Here is a 14,902-nt window from a genome sequence, read left to right as displayed (position 1 = left end):
ATTCTATGTATTTAGTTTATTATGTCATTTCACAAACTCCCTGAAAGCCACGAATTAACCATGATAAATGAACACTAAAACATTCAATGCATATTTTGGTGCTATGCAAACTGTTACAATACACTAAGCATTAAAACAGATGAAAATCACTGTGTTCTGCCCAACAATATATTAAAATTTAATAACTAGAAAAAACAGCAGCTATCAAACTAAGAAACACCATTACAAAGATTCTCTCATTAACTTCAGAAAAAATATTTTCGTTAGAATAATTAATATGTATGTTTTAATTAAAAATGAGCAATCAGTTTTACATACTTCTGAGCATCAAGAAGGTTAGGAAACAATACCTTCATGCTATAAATATAAAACAACTGTTTCTTTCTCATCTTAGAAAGTCATCCCAACATAAAACAGACTGTGTAAAGGTGGCAGAAAATGTCTCATATCCCTTAATTGTATCCCTGCAAGTATTTTTTTTCAATGACGGTTTGTATAAAAGGACATATCAACCACATCAGGCTGGGGAAAAAAACCTATTTCAATTCCCCTGGTTAATTGTAACCTCTTCGCTTTACTTGTAATTATTTCGCTCCTCTCCCAAAACTTGGTTTATTAAGGTCTAGCCATCACAGCACGGGTCAAGCAACATTTCTGTTGTTGGGCTTTCTGCCCTTTGTCTGTCTTCCTTTCAGCAGAAAAACCCTGCCTGCAAAGAATTCATAAAAGAGAAATCTGTTTTGCAAAGCAGAATAAGGGTAAAAGTTGAATGAATCACTATAGCTCCAGACTATTTATTTACATATTTAGGTGGGTAATAGTTCCTTGAGCTTGGTCTCCTGCTCTCCTGGAAGAGACATGCTTTGTGCTAGTCACTTGTGAGACTGCAAACTGGACTATTTCCTATACTTTGCACTTTACTGAACGATGCATATAGTGGCTGTTTCTTTCCCCCCTCTGACTGTTGTCTGCATTGGAAGAAATCTTTTCCTGGTCTCACAATTTCTGTGAGTGATCATACCTCTTCAAAGTTCTTAGTTCAGAAATTTTTTATATTTCAAGTGGGGTCGACACCACATCAGGTTATGATTATGTTTTAAAAACAGCCCCCCCCCCCCCCAAAAAAAAAGACAGCAGGAATTAGTAATGTTAAAATCACTCACCACAAAAGACACAAATAAAAGGCCTGCAGCTGTCCTGACAGTTCAAGCAATCATTCCCAGAAAACTCTCTTTAGCAGAAAGATAAATACACGAGCTATTTCTCCTAACTGAAACATGCTTTATTCTCTAATTACAGCGGGTTATCACCTGCATATAAGTTTCTTGCTTTTATAAACATACCTGAAATACAATGTGTTGAAAGGTGCAGGTAGATAATTGCTTTTCTGAAGATACTGTTGGGGTCAAAAGGAAGCACTTCTCTAATACATAATTATTTTGTTTATTTAGGACAAAAGCAGAGGGAAAAAGAGTAATTCAGATAGCTCCAACTATATGCAGGCAACAAAATCTCTGTGCATTTCTCCAAGTTACTGCTTCCACTACCTGCTTCAATTATTAGCACTGAGTTGCAATGGGAACCAAAATCCCAGGTCCCCATCTGGATGCTGCTCATAGCAGTATGGAAACAGCTCAACAGCTGCCCATTTTATTTGTCTAAGAGTTGTGACTAATGAGTTTAAATGTCTGCAGTAATTTCCACCTGTCCATCCTGACTCTTGCTGACCGCTGCCTCTGCTGCGGGGATCCATCAGCTGCCTGGGGAAGCAGCACCGAATTGCTGCAATTCACAGCCCCACGTGCGCGGAGTTAAGCTGGGACTGTTCCCTGCCAGGGTGCAATCCACAGCCGCTCAGCAGCTCTTTGGTCAGATCTGATCCACCCAGACAGCAGGAGTGGGAAGTCCTAGGAAAGGGGCAGGACGAACAGCAGGCACAAGAGCCACAGCAGACTTCCAGGCATACTATAAGCAAGTTTCTGAAAAGTAAGATCATGTGCTATCCAGTCATCCACACATCAAAACCCCTAAAATCAGTTTAAACGAAACAAAAAAGACACCCCCGACCTGGTTTCTTATTCCCTTTATAAAAGTAGTCATTTATAAAGGTAGTCCTTGATAAAAAAGTAAAATAAACCCCCCCAGAAAAACAAGTCGCCATAGTCTATTTTTACTGTGCTTTTTTATCGGGTCAGCTACCTAGCTTTGTTTTAGTTGCTTCCTTCCTCCATACCAACCAGCTAGAAGTTACAGTATGAAGACTTTAATTCATTTGTTTTAGTGATCAAACATTCACCAAGAAGATAAAGACATGTGGGCCTATGCCACCCAAGGCTGCCAGACGGCGTTCCTCCAAATGAAATTTCTTCCAAATTCCAACCTGTCGGACCACAGGTAATTTGTTCTCTGAGAAGAGAGAAAGCAGTGCTTTTAATCCTCTCGTGACTGTACTCATTCACGGTAACATTTCCCTGGCCATATTCTTCACTGAAATGAAGCTTCCCATAGTGCTGCTGCCATTTAGTTCATTCCAGAACACTACCTGCCGCTCACTCAGCAATCCCATCGGTCAATCACTGCTGCCTCGCAGCTGCTCCCCCCCTTTGCTTTTTCTTAGCCAAAGATGACTTGTGCACTTTACAGCACAAGACTACCCCTTCCCTCTGAAAAATCAATCACCGCTCCAGTTCATGCTGCAAGTAAAACTTTAAAATAATCAATTTTGTATTTAAGGTCACCTATTATCTATTTTTTCTTAAGGTTTTTAATACTTCTTGGAGGACAACAGCCTGCTTTTTTGAAATTCACACCTCACTCATGGCTACTGGTTACAGGTACAAAAATGAGTTAATAATTATTTATAATTGCTAATTATAGACAAAAATCACAGATTCAGAGGGAAAAATGACAAGTGCTTACAGGGATGTCAAAGCTATTGGGAACAGTTCGGTGCAAACCTGCGCTCTGTCAGAAGAAAATCTGGAAGCAGGCTGTAACCAGCACAGCCTTCAGCACACCTGTGACTGTGGAGAGGATGAAGCCTCCATTTTGGTCTCGTACTGCATTGCAATGAGCTCACGTTAACTGATGTTGATGTAGCCAAGCCTGCCACTCCTTTCCTTAGAGAAGGACTCAATATCGTGTGATGTAAGAGCCATCGTCTGCCTAGTTCCAGGCAAGATTTTGTGGGCAACAGAACTGTGGACTGTGCTGTGCTCTAGCCGCTCTCAGATGCATACTCTGCAAGGCAATATCAGCAGAGTCCCTCTCCTGATGAATTCTAAATTCTCATGTAAAAATCTACTATTAAAAAGAAAGAAAAAAGTTTAGGTAAGTATTCCTGTAGAAATACAAAATGGTAATAAAGAAATTCAGGACTCTAACACATCCTTTCTCTTCCTAATGCAGAGGCAGCTCTTGAGCATGACTAAGAAGATAACTTGGTCATATTGTATTGCAGCACAACTCTGCTTCAAACAGGGCTATTAAAGCCACAATATGTTTTAAAATCATAAACACTGATTTATAGTAAGGCTTTGAATAGCCTCCACAAGAACTGTCTAACTGCACTATTCTCTCATCTTTGTTCTCCAAGCTGTCACCCAGTTACTACAGGACTGAAGCAGACACAACCTATAACTATATTTTCCTCTGAATATCTGTGATCCTGTTAATTTTCCTTATTCTTGGCAAATGCGTAGCTCAACCTCTTCAATTAATATTTATTAACTTTACCTTTCTACATTGAACTTTTAATTATTTAAATGCCTAACACACAGTTCTAGAACTACAGGTTTTATGAAGTGCATACTTTTTCCTGTTGCTCTGGAAGTAGAAAAGAGAAAATGCCAAGTCCAAACTCCTATCCTCAAGATTTTTCAACTCAATAAAGACACAATCTGGTTTAGTAAATGCAATGAATGTCTTGTCTCACAAACTTAATCCATATATGCAAAAGAAAGACACAGACTGAAATACTGTGTTATTTTTATTTGGATCATAAAAAATCCCACCAAACAATTTATTGCTGATATACTGTGATTATTATTGATTTATTGAAGTTATTTTACCCACCAAAGAAGCTGTTTAATCTTCCACACAAAAGTCTGTTTTTCCTAAAAAAAAATAAAAATAATTTCCCTAAAACAATATAGTATTCTCATTATGTTTCTTTATCATTAACTCCAAAATGTAAGAAAAGGCACAACGTATGCCAAAACATATTCTTCTTATCACAGGAAACAGCTGACATTTAGAAAAAGAAAAAAAAAAAAACACCAAGCTATTTGTCTTAGAATTTTTTTCTTATTTTAAAAATCAAATAAGTGACAAACACCCATCTTAGAGCTCACTTTCATAAATTTGGAATAAGATGTTCAGTCCTGCATCATAAGAAGCTGTTGATGGAGATAGAAGGCAAATGGGCACAGACAAAAGCAGCAGCAGTGAGTTTCAGGTCCACCCTGCCAGATAAATCTTCCTGTATTGCTATAGGTCCAGATGGACGGACAAACAAAATAACCCTGGCAACTTGCAAGTTAGGCCAAAAATTTTCAAAACTGGCCTTAATTTTCTTTAATTTTGACCAAAAAAAAAAAAAAAAATGCATGTTGCCAGTTTGTCATTACAAAATTCTGTGAAAAACATGAATGCTAATGGCAGGTTTTTTTACTTGTATTTTCAATATTTGTCCTAACTTCTCACAGATGAATAAATTCAGCTATAGAACCAGTTACCTCCATTCCACCTGAGAGGGAACATTTTGGAAGTCTTTAAGGACAGCTCTTAGCTATTCTCATTACTGCTTATTAACTTTTTTTTTTTTTTTTTGACACAGAATAAATGTGTTTCTATCAGGGTTCACTGATCTCCGTAAAGAATCAGTGCTGCTTAAAGGATAAAACATAGCAGAGTTCAGAATGCTTTTTATATAATCTGATGAAAAACTTTAATGGAAAATAATAAAACTGGCCATGAACTCTCAAAAATATTTTCTGCTAAAAAATGTCTCTTGAAGACCCAGGGACAACTGACTCAATCTAGACTTCCCTCAGGGCATCAGAAAGCTCTAGACCATCTTAAGCAACCATTGAAAACAGAATAGATGAGAGAAGAAAAAACCCCAAACAAACAAAAAGAATCAACAACAAACAAATCACCCTTTGTTAGAAAGGGGAAAATCATTGCAACATCATAAAACAGGGGATCACATTTCTTAAAACTAACCCTGCATCTAAGGTCAACAGGGAAGATGAGGGTTTTTTCAATAACGCAATTCTCTTCAGCTGTCCTTGAGATGATTGACAGAATTAAGCTGTAGGGATGCTCGGAAGATATTTAATGTCAAGTTCAATGGTGAATATGCTAGTATTTTAAGAACAACACCTGTTCCAAAGCCTTTGAATACTATTATCAGTCCCAGAAAACAGAAGGAGCCAGAAGCACTTGGCAAGAGAAACTCCAAAAGATGACTTTTCTCACTTTCAAGGAAATCTCTCTCCTGTCTGCAGTTTGAAAATGCTTTCTTTGTTTCGTTATTCCTTCCCTCTTTCTTTTTTCCTCCTTTCTTATTTATTTAATTTTGGATTGAGTGGGCAGGAAACAACATTACTTTGGGAGTGGTTTGTTCCTTAGGTACTCTTCACTTCTAGTCACTTTAACACATAAGATAGCTTGCAAAAATGCAGAACTGCTGTAGCAATTGCCTGTGTTCACCTTTTCCAGGCTACAGCTGATGTAATACATGCAACTTACTTTTCTTTCAAACATATATTACATCAGAATAGTGCTAACAGTAGTTAATGTTCTGTAAACCCATACCTTTCCTGATTTATTCCAATATATTCATGCATATCTATTTGCTTACCCTTCTACATGTGCTTCAAGCAGTGTTTTTGATGTATTTCTATTGTTCTGTTGCTCTGAACTCTGAGCACATTTTCTTTGCATTCCAAAAGACTGGAATGTGTATAAAATTACAACTTGCATAAACAAAATAAAAATAAGATAAACTAGAAGTTGAATGTATAAATGCAATGATAATAATAAGATAAATATGTTTTCAGAGTAAACCTTATTATTCATAGAGATGTTATTAGAGAAGAAAATAGCATTATAAATTCAGAGAAGAAAAAAGAGAACATCTCTAGTGGAAATCCTGATAATCATCTAAGATTTAGAAACCCTTTAAGGAGTTTCTTTGGTAATTAATTGGCAAAGTATACATTCATTCAAATATATGGCACTTCAAATATACAGATTTGTTTTGATCACTGCACTAGGTATTAGGTTTCTTAGGCTCACATGTCAAATTCTACCCAGAAAAAAATACTGAGAATAGTATCTTGTATGGTCCAGAAAGAAAAAAAAAATCCTTATTGAATGACTCTTTTCCACTCTTAAATTTCAAATGCTCGTCTTGATTCAAATACAGAGTTTACTTCTGAAATAACAATGTGTATTATTAGTCTAACTTTACACTTATGAGCATTATCTGGAACCTAACACTTGAAAGTGGTGTGATTAATGAATTATATAGCCTTCTTAAGGAATGTGTTGCAGGATTATCATTCTAACTTATTTGTGTTTAGCAAAAACATAAGAGAACACCCCCTCACAACTTGAATACATCAATATTTTCTCTAGCAATAACATGCGCTTTGAATAAAACATACATCAATGACAATTTTTCATTATTTTAAAGAATAATCCAGTGATTGCATATTTTAAAAGGCACACTTCTTTTTCTTTCAGTTGGATCCTTAGGACCAGAACTCAAGAATCAAGAAATGTGGTCTTGAAATGCCTCTGAACCCCTCCAATTCTGTGTCTTTCAGGTCCAACTTCAGGTCAAGTTACAATCAGAAGTTACTATAGTTGCTGAAAGCAAAGATCACCCAAGTAAAACAACCTTAAAGTATGACATGCTACACCTACACCCCCAACACTTGTGCCAAAAGAAAAGGAAAAGAGTTTTCAAGTAGCTGCTTAATCTAGTCTCTCAGTTACTTCCAGTGAAAAGCAACAGCACAACACAGATGCCAACATCTGACCCCTGGTTTATATTCAAAATCACATTTGCCTTTTTTTAGCAGCAAAGCCACAGTGAGCTGCAACACACACCATGCCTTACCGAGACAAGCACAGAAAGGAGAGCATTTGCTTTCTTTGTGCTTTGAGCCAGGAACAAGCAAGATTTTTTCCTGTGTTGACAGTATACTTTTGCAGTAACAAATACATGAGCCATTCAAACCAACACATTACTTACTTATCCAAGGATATAAGCAAAAGGGCAAAACAAGTCTGCATAACAAAAGACCAACTACATACGTATCCTTGGTAATTTCCTCTATCAGACTCGATCTCTATGACAAAGAACTAGACCACGTTCACTGCACCTCCACTCCTTCAGAGGGACTATGAAGATCACCAGCTTTTCCACTACCACCAGCTTTTCCACTGTCACTGCCTGGAAGTCTCTTTGAGGTTGATCAGTGCTTATTACAACCTGAGTCTTTCACCCTTTTTTGGTCACAGGCTTTTGTCTTTGGGAGGTGGACCATTCTGATCCTAGGGTCTGATCAATAAAAACGTCCTCCCCTTGGGAAGCTCAGCTGTTGTTTTCCTACACCTGAGGCTGCTGCAATTCCTTGAGCCCCTTTGGGGGATTAGTAACATCAGTAGCCAAGATGTACTTTGCTGCTTTTGGAAGTTTGTGTGATAACCATGTCACGATTTAGCCGCATGTTGACTAGTCTAGATAAGACAGTATGCAACCCGAATGAGACACGGAATTTGTCAATTAAGTTGCAGAAAGTGTTAGTACATTGGCTCAACCTGGAAGGACCTCACCAATTTGTTTATGAGACAGAAAAGCAAGTGATGGGGGTGGCCAGGGGAGAGCGGGGGAGGAATCTACCCCTGCAATCTGGAGAGATCACTGCATACAGAGGCTTTCAGTTCTGTAGCAACTGCTGATTATGCAAAAGAAACAGCCTGGTTCTACCTGCAATGCCAGTGGAAGTATACTAATATCAGATATGCTTTAAATCTGTTTGTTCTCATCAGGTACCTTTCAAACAGCCCTCAAGGGTAACTAAGCAACTAGAAAACTGAACCCATCTGATTGGTAAGGACAAAAAAGAAAAGGCGGGGGGGGGGGGGGAAGGAAAAAAGAAAGTTATGAAAGTTGAAATTACTGCTTAGTTACAAAGTTCTGTTTTTTAAGACTCAAGCAAGTTTTCAATTGGAAAACATATCTGAATGTAGAAGTTGCTCTACAAATAGAAAATTATTAAATTATCACCATCGACAGTGAGCAAGAAGGAATTAACTCAGCTTGATCTTCAGATTGACTGATCATACAAGATTGTTAATAAAGATGTGGAAGTACACACTTAACTTAGAAAATAATCACATTTGATAGACACAAGAGATAATTATAGAACTTCAGCTGTCATTTTGTAGTATAACCATATACAAAATTGTCATACTTTTTTTAATGCAAATTAATGAGGACCATTTGCTGAATCTCTGCTAGCTTTGCTATCTGAGAAAGCATCACCAATTTTCAGAAGCAATCACCTCTGGTGTGCATTAGATCTGTTTAAATAAATAAACAGTACATACAGAATACTTATTTATTTTTACATACCTATATGAAAGCAATAGAACATAATTTCCTACCATGCAACCATTTCTGAAAGCTCCCCTTAATCTAAATAAGGATGAGAAGCAAATATGTGCAAATTTTCTATTCAAAAGCTTGAAGTGAAACAACTCACTTCAGATATATTTAGTTTCATAATATTTGGTGGTGGCGAGGGGTGTAATTATAGGCTTATATTTGAAATATTTTCACACTTGAAAAGAATATTTTGCCTTGAAAATGTGGCAGGGGAAAAAACCCACACCACCAAACCCCCTAAACCACAATCTCCTCATTTAAAATGTTTATCTTTATTTTCTGAATGAGTAATAACCTTACAAACACATTGCTAAAAGGGGAGGCAGAAAGCGTTTGGATGACCTGGTTCTTAGTTATGAGGAGGGGAAAAATCCCTTGAGAAAGCACTGACTTAAACTACAATGCCAGGAACACAAAAGACAGTTCAGAGTTGTAAGCAGATGAAGGTATAATAGCCCCGGCAGATCCAAGGGCTCTGCCATGGAAATCAATCTAGATAGGCAAACCCTTAATGCTGTTCTTCCACATACGCAACACAGATAACAGGGACTTCACTGGAGATCTCTGGGTTTTCCCGCACAGCTAGAAGTCAGCCCAACATTAATCTAATCATATATGAAGAATATGTATGTTTCACATACTTAGTACAAAATATCTACCGTAAGAATTCCGAGCAGCTGAAGTAACTGTCAAGCAGTTGTTTTCTGTAATTTTTTGATATGCATTTTTTCATAACGTGATTTATAATTGCTAATTAGACATAAGTGATCAGAATAGTAAAATTAAGACTTATGTGAATGAATTTTTTGGAAGTTCTGTGCAAAGCAAAGCATATTTTCTGATATTTTCTGGAATCCTTTCTTGCACCGTTGCCCAGAATTAGAATTATCCCTCTTCTGGATTAAAGATGCATTGGTGGATTAGTCTATCACTGATGACAACATAATATATCCTTCCCAGAGGCTTAAAATGAAAGGTCTGTTAACTACAGACTATGTTAAAACAACATCCCCCCCAAAAAACCCTTTGACACAAAATCATATTCTAACATTTAGACATCACCATGTGTAAGATCAAAAGTAGTTTGTAAAACATGCCTCAGGTTCAGTGTCACGTATCAGTTCTACTCCTTTCACAGACTGTACCACCTATAAAACTAGTAAGACATGGAACCAATTCCTGCAAGGGTTAGTCATCAGTATTACTTCTAGTTTTAGCCACCGGAACAACCTGAGGAACACCACCTGGACAACTTAAATGAAAACAAATGTTGCTTTAATGTTTCTACTTGACGCTCAAACACATATACACATTTTACAAAATTATGCTTCCTAATTTGATGATTGCAAAGCAACAAAGGAGCTAAGATATTTCTAAAAAAATTGAATTGAGCTATGATGTGGATTGGAATACATAACTTTGTTTCAGGTAACAGTTGGAAGTTGATTCCTTGTTTTACTCTAGCACTCTAAAAGAGATGTTATATTATTCTGTAAATTAAGAGACATACAGCCAGTTTTCCATAGAATAGCACCATCCTCCAAAGTTTTGTTAGATGTAAGGCTATGTGGTTCATAATAAGTCTTCCCCTGTGAACTTCTGGGAATATTTGACATGCTGATAATCATGCAATGATGACTTTTAGCCTCTTAAATATTTAGGCCAAATTGTGCAACACTAACTAAAAAGAAAAAAAAAAAAATCACTGCCTGTAATAAAATATAATGTACTGCATCTTCTGGAGGTACTTAAATATCTAATTATATCCTTTTTCAATTAAATCCCAGGAAAAAGTAGATGAGTTGTTAAGCATTAGAGATTTCAAAGTAAGACACTGGGGTCTGTTTTTTCTTGTTTAAGAAAAGATCGTCCCAACTGATTTCATAAAGGCCAGTAGAACTATTGGTTTAAAAAATGCAGCTACATAGAATTCAGCCAAGCAATAAACTTTCTACCACACTTATCTGTTGGTGGGATTAAACATTTTTCTACTGTTTATTTAAGAGAAGACTTGCATGTCATCACTAACGTTGCTTGCTAAATTGGATCTTTGAAGAACAATATAGAATTTGTGAAATATTTGTGTGTAGAGCTCTCAGGCTGTGTGCTCCATCCTTTGAAGGAAGCCATTGTAAAGGGGGAGGGTCCTGAGCACAAAGCAGGGAAGAACTGCTTTTCTGGCAAATGACAGTATCAGCAACAAAACTCTTACTAGAGCTGCATGCTTCAATATGCAGTAAATAATACTCATACACTTTATAGAAATAGAAAGGTGGAGGATGGGGGAAAAGGGCTCAGAGTTCTGCAGTCGAAGGAATTTAAAGGTACGTCTAAGTAGTCTTAAGAAGGATTGCTTTATAACAAAGTATCAGTTACATACAGCCCTGAATCATAATTAACCTATGTATTCTTAGAGTAGCAGAGCAGTTATAATGCAGTTCTGTGCTTCTCTGTGATGAATCTCAGCGACTATATCGCTTTCTTGACATTTTACTGTTTATTGGTTCAGTAATCACAGTTCGGTTGTCTTAATCACACACTAACTGAACCATTGAGAAAGTACCAATAGATACACTATCTAGAAGATACCAAACCCACCAGATTGCAACGTTTCGGATCGAGAAAGAGCAGACAGCAACTCACGTCTGAGTTTGTCTGTCCTCCACTTTGGATGCCTGCCTTCTTTTTAAAGGGAATTAAAGGGAAGGGAGTTAATTTTGGCCCAGGTCTGCTCTCTCCCCTCTTTTTGTTCCGTTTGATATGCCCGAGCCCCATTAAAGAAGACACGAAACTCGCGGTGGGGGGCGGCAGGGGAGCCAGGCAGCTTCCCGCTGGGGGCCGCGCGGTGCCGGGGCGGCAGCGAGCGGGGCCGGGCCCTGTCCATGGTCCTGCAGCCGGACGCGGCGGCCGGCGCCGCCGCTGGAGCGCCCCGCCCGCCCGCCCGCCCCACGGCTGCTGCCGAGCCCGGCTCGCAGGAGCGCGTCTCTTCGGGGAACTCGGTAGCGGGGCTGGGGGCAATAAAGAAAAAACGAATACCCAGCCCTCCTGCCAAAGCCCTGCCCGCGCTGCGAAACCTGCCTTTCCCCCGCGGCTGCCGGGGGCGGGCGGGGAAGCCCCAGCCCCAGCCCAGCGCACAAGTTCCCCGCGGTGATGCTGGCTCCGGCGACAGCCCGGCTCGCCCTGGCCCCGGCCTTCCCGGAGCCTCCGCCCGGGGGGTCGGGAGGAGAGAGGAGCCAGCACCCTCCCAACCTGCAAAGCTGTACAGAAGCCAGGCAGGAGAGCGGGAGAGGCTGGGAGCTCCCTCGCCTCCCCCTCCTCATTGCCGGCTTCTGGTACCAAGGAAACCCCCGGCGGGCGGAGGGGAGGCTCCCATCGCCTGCACAGTGCCCCCCGTGCACCCCCTTCTCCAGGCGCCCGGCGCCGACGCCCGCTGCCCCAGCCCGGACTCACGTGTGCCGTCAAACCGGGTGGCTATGGTGTCGAGGAAGGTGTTCTGGGGGGCCAGTAATCCCTTCATAACCGGCATTTTTCCAGCCTGGTGCGAGGTTCCCCATCAAAGTTTGCCTACGAGGGTGGTTCGAGAAGAAAGTGCAGAGGGCGCCCGGGGGAAGGGAGGGAGGAGGCGGAGGGAGGGATGGGGAGGAGGAGGAGGAGGATGGGGATGCCGCCGCGCCGCCTCCGGCGCCGGGAGCCCCCCGCTCGTCAGCCCCGGCACGGCAGCGCGCTCCCGCCCCCGCCGCTGGCTGCCGGGCGGGGCAGCCGCGGAGCGCCGCGCACAGGTGCGGAGCCGGCGGGCAGCGGCGCCTGCGCCCCCGCGCAGGGAGGGGAGCGGCCGGCGGGGCAGGGCGGCCTCGGTCCACCCGCGGCTGGAGCGGCCGGGAGCCGGCGGCCGCCCCGGGGGTGCCGGCCCCTCCGCCGCCCCCACCCAGCCGGAGCCGTCCGGATCCCGGCTCTGGCACGTAGGAAGTTTCCTGCGCTGATCTACACGGGTCACACGCACCCCCTTTTACGAGTAACATAAATATTTCAGGGTAAAGCATGGGAAACGCAGGGGACCTTGCTTTGCTCCAAGGAGACACTGCTGGCATGAGTGGCAAGTGCCCCTGTAGGTGTTCACTGGAGAGCGAGACTGGAACATGGTGAATGCTCCATGTGGTATTTGCACGTTGAGGCTATTTTGCTTACTTATTTAAGAGACAGGCATTTTCGACTTCATTGTGAATATTCTCTAGATAACTTTTTAGAAATGCCTCCCTGAAAAATTCCTGGGAGAAATTATTTTTTTTGTTGCCAGCCAAAAAGAGTGCTGAGACTTAGATCCTAGCCCAGGAAGTCTGCTGTGTAAATTAAAAAAGGATTAAAATGAAGGAGCAGGTACACAAGCTGTTCCCACATTGGATGAGCAATTTGCTCAGGCTAATACCATGGCTCTTTAAATGCTGCCAGATAATGCTCCATGGTACAGTCATTTCACCTACTGTAGCAGCAATGGCAAAACTTCTCCATGTTTTTTCAGGACTAAAAGAAACTGGACACTGGAGAAAAGAGACATGAGTACACTCCCTCATCTACAAAGCCACTATGCATTACAGGGGGGAAACCTGTTGGTCTTTTGCTATTTTACAGTATTGTTATTATTTCTTGTTATTCCCTATTATTTGGGGTTCTCTCTTTCCTCAGGTGGATACAGACTTTGATTACCACTTTTTAGGATAAGCAGCACAAAGAGAGGCTCCAGGAAGGACAAAAAAGGTCTTCCTTTGCAACAGAGTGAAAGGAAATAAAAACTAAGCTTCAGAAAATGCTGACACATAGGTTTTATAGCAAATGTAAAGTCTATCCACAGTAATCCCACCTTGACTCTGAAGAGCACAGCAGTATTTCACCAAGATCATGAATCTGTCCAGTTCTCCTTGTACTGGAAGCTTGCACAAAACAGTTGATATTGAGCTGCCAACTCAGTTTTCAGAGATGGCATATGAAAAGGGAGAGTGCCTTACAGTCACCAGTACTTTGAAAGTCTACAACATCTCACAGTACTCTCAGCTTCTTAGTTAGCTGATAAACTTCAAATTCATGGCAGGCTTTTACCTTCATTAAGAATCACTAGTCTTGCCTTTAAAATGTACAATTTTTAATACTGAATGCCAGCAACTGTTAGTTTTCTTTTTCACGATTATTCTCATGTCTTCTAGTTCAATATAAGCAGAGCCCTAGAATTAATTTCCCTCAATAGCTTTCCGTTTAGTCTCACTAGCGGATATCACACTTGTAGCTAGGTTTGATGCTACAGCACGTCCCTACTGGTGAAATAAAGACAATCCTGTTCCAGTACTCGCAAAATCCAGAAAAGCATGATCAGGCTTTTGCTTCTGTCAAAGCGCTCAGCAGCAGAGGTTATTAAGGTAAATCTGAACCTTTGAAATCTGCCAAGGGACTCACATATGTTATAGCCTGTGTGCTGTGGTTGTATTTCAGCTTGCATTCTTTTCCATGACCTGCCATCCAAGTAGGGATACAGTGAAGAAGAAAGGAATATATTCTCAATTCTACTACAGGCAGTCAGGAGACAGTAACCCACATACACATTTAAAGACAGAAATATATTTCTCAATTCTGACTCACCAAAAATCATCCAAAAAAAAAGGAGGGAAAACATAATTTTCCAGGGGAGTCAAACTGCTACCTAATAACCACCAGCTTGTAAGTGGCTAATAATGTACTTCCGCACACACAACAGAGGCTGAGCTGTAAATATCATGCTGTTTTGACATATGTTGCATGACACAATGACTTCAGTAAATTTAGAGCTCTATGAAGAGTGCATGGAAATTCCTTAGAAACCACGAGACAGAAAATATTTAAATAAAGCCTTAAGACTTGGGCAGGAAGGGGGGCACGGCGATGACACACACGACAAAAAACAACCCTATGCCAGAGGAGTTATGTGGCATGTTTCATGTTGATAATGGTGAGCAGCAATCACAGTTATTGAAATGTTTTCACCACTGGCCAGGAGCTGTTGATAGCATCAGCAGTGAAAGCCCTACCAACAGTCAAAGCCTGGTGACACACAACAGAGAGGGACAATACCAAAGACTTTAAGGAGAACATGCTGAAGGCCTCTTCAACTGAGAACACTTCAGGGAAGAGGAATGAAGGTTGCTGTGCTTTACAAATACTTGCAATCATGGCATACTGTTATAAATTGGTTAT

The 14,902-nt window shown here is 40.7% G+C and overlaps 1 protein-coding gene across 3 annotated transcripts in view; it reads right to left on the bottom strand.

Annotated features, from left to right (window-relative positions):
- The window catches only part of KCNH8 (potassium voltage-gated channel subfamily H member 8), a 195,918-nt gene extending 183,437 nt beyond the window's left edge, over positions 1-12,481 (bottom strand). For all 3 annotated transcript variants that reach the window (XM_055806728.1, XM_005234661.3, XM_055806729.1), the window contains exon 1: positions 12,137-12,481. In XM_055806728.1, coding sequence (XP_055662703.1) covers positions 12,137-12,212 — 76 coding nt within the window. In that variant the 5' untranslated portion in view covers positions 12,213-12,481. The remainder of the gene's footprint in view (positions 1-12,136) is intronic.
- Positions 12,482-14,902: the final 2,421 nt, after the last annotated feature.

The sequence above is a fragment of the Falco peregrinus genome, chromosome 5 (assembly GCF_023634155.1).
Source record: "Falco peregrinus isolate bFalPer1 chromosome 5, bFalPer1.pri, whole genome shotgun sequence".
Classification (NCBI taxonomy): Eukaryota; Metazoa; Chordata; class Aves; order Falconiformes; family Falconidae; genus Falco; species Falco peregrinus.
Note: the sequence above shows the minus strand (reverse complement) of the source record. Positions and strands in the feature narration are given on the sequence as shown.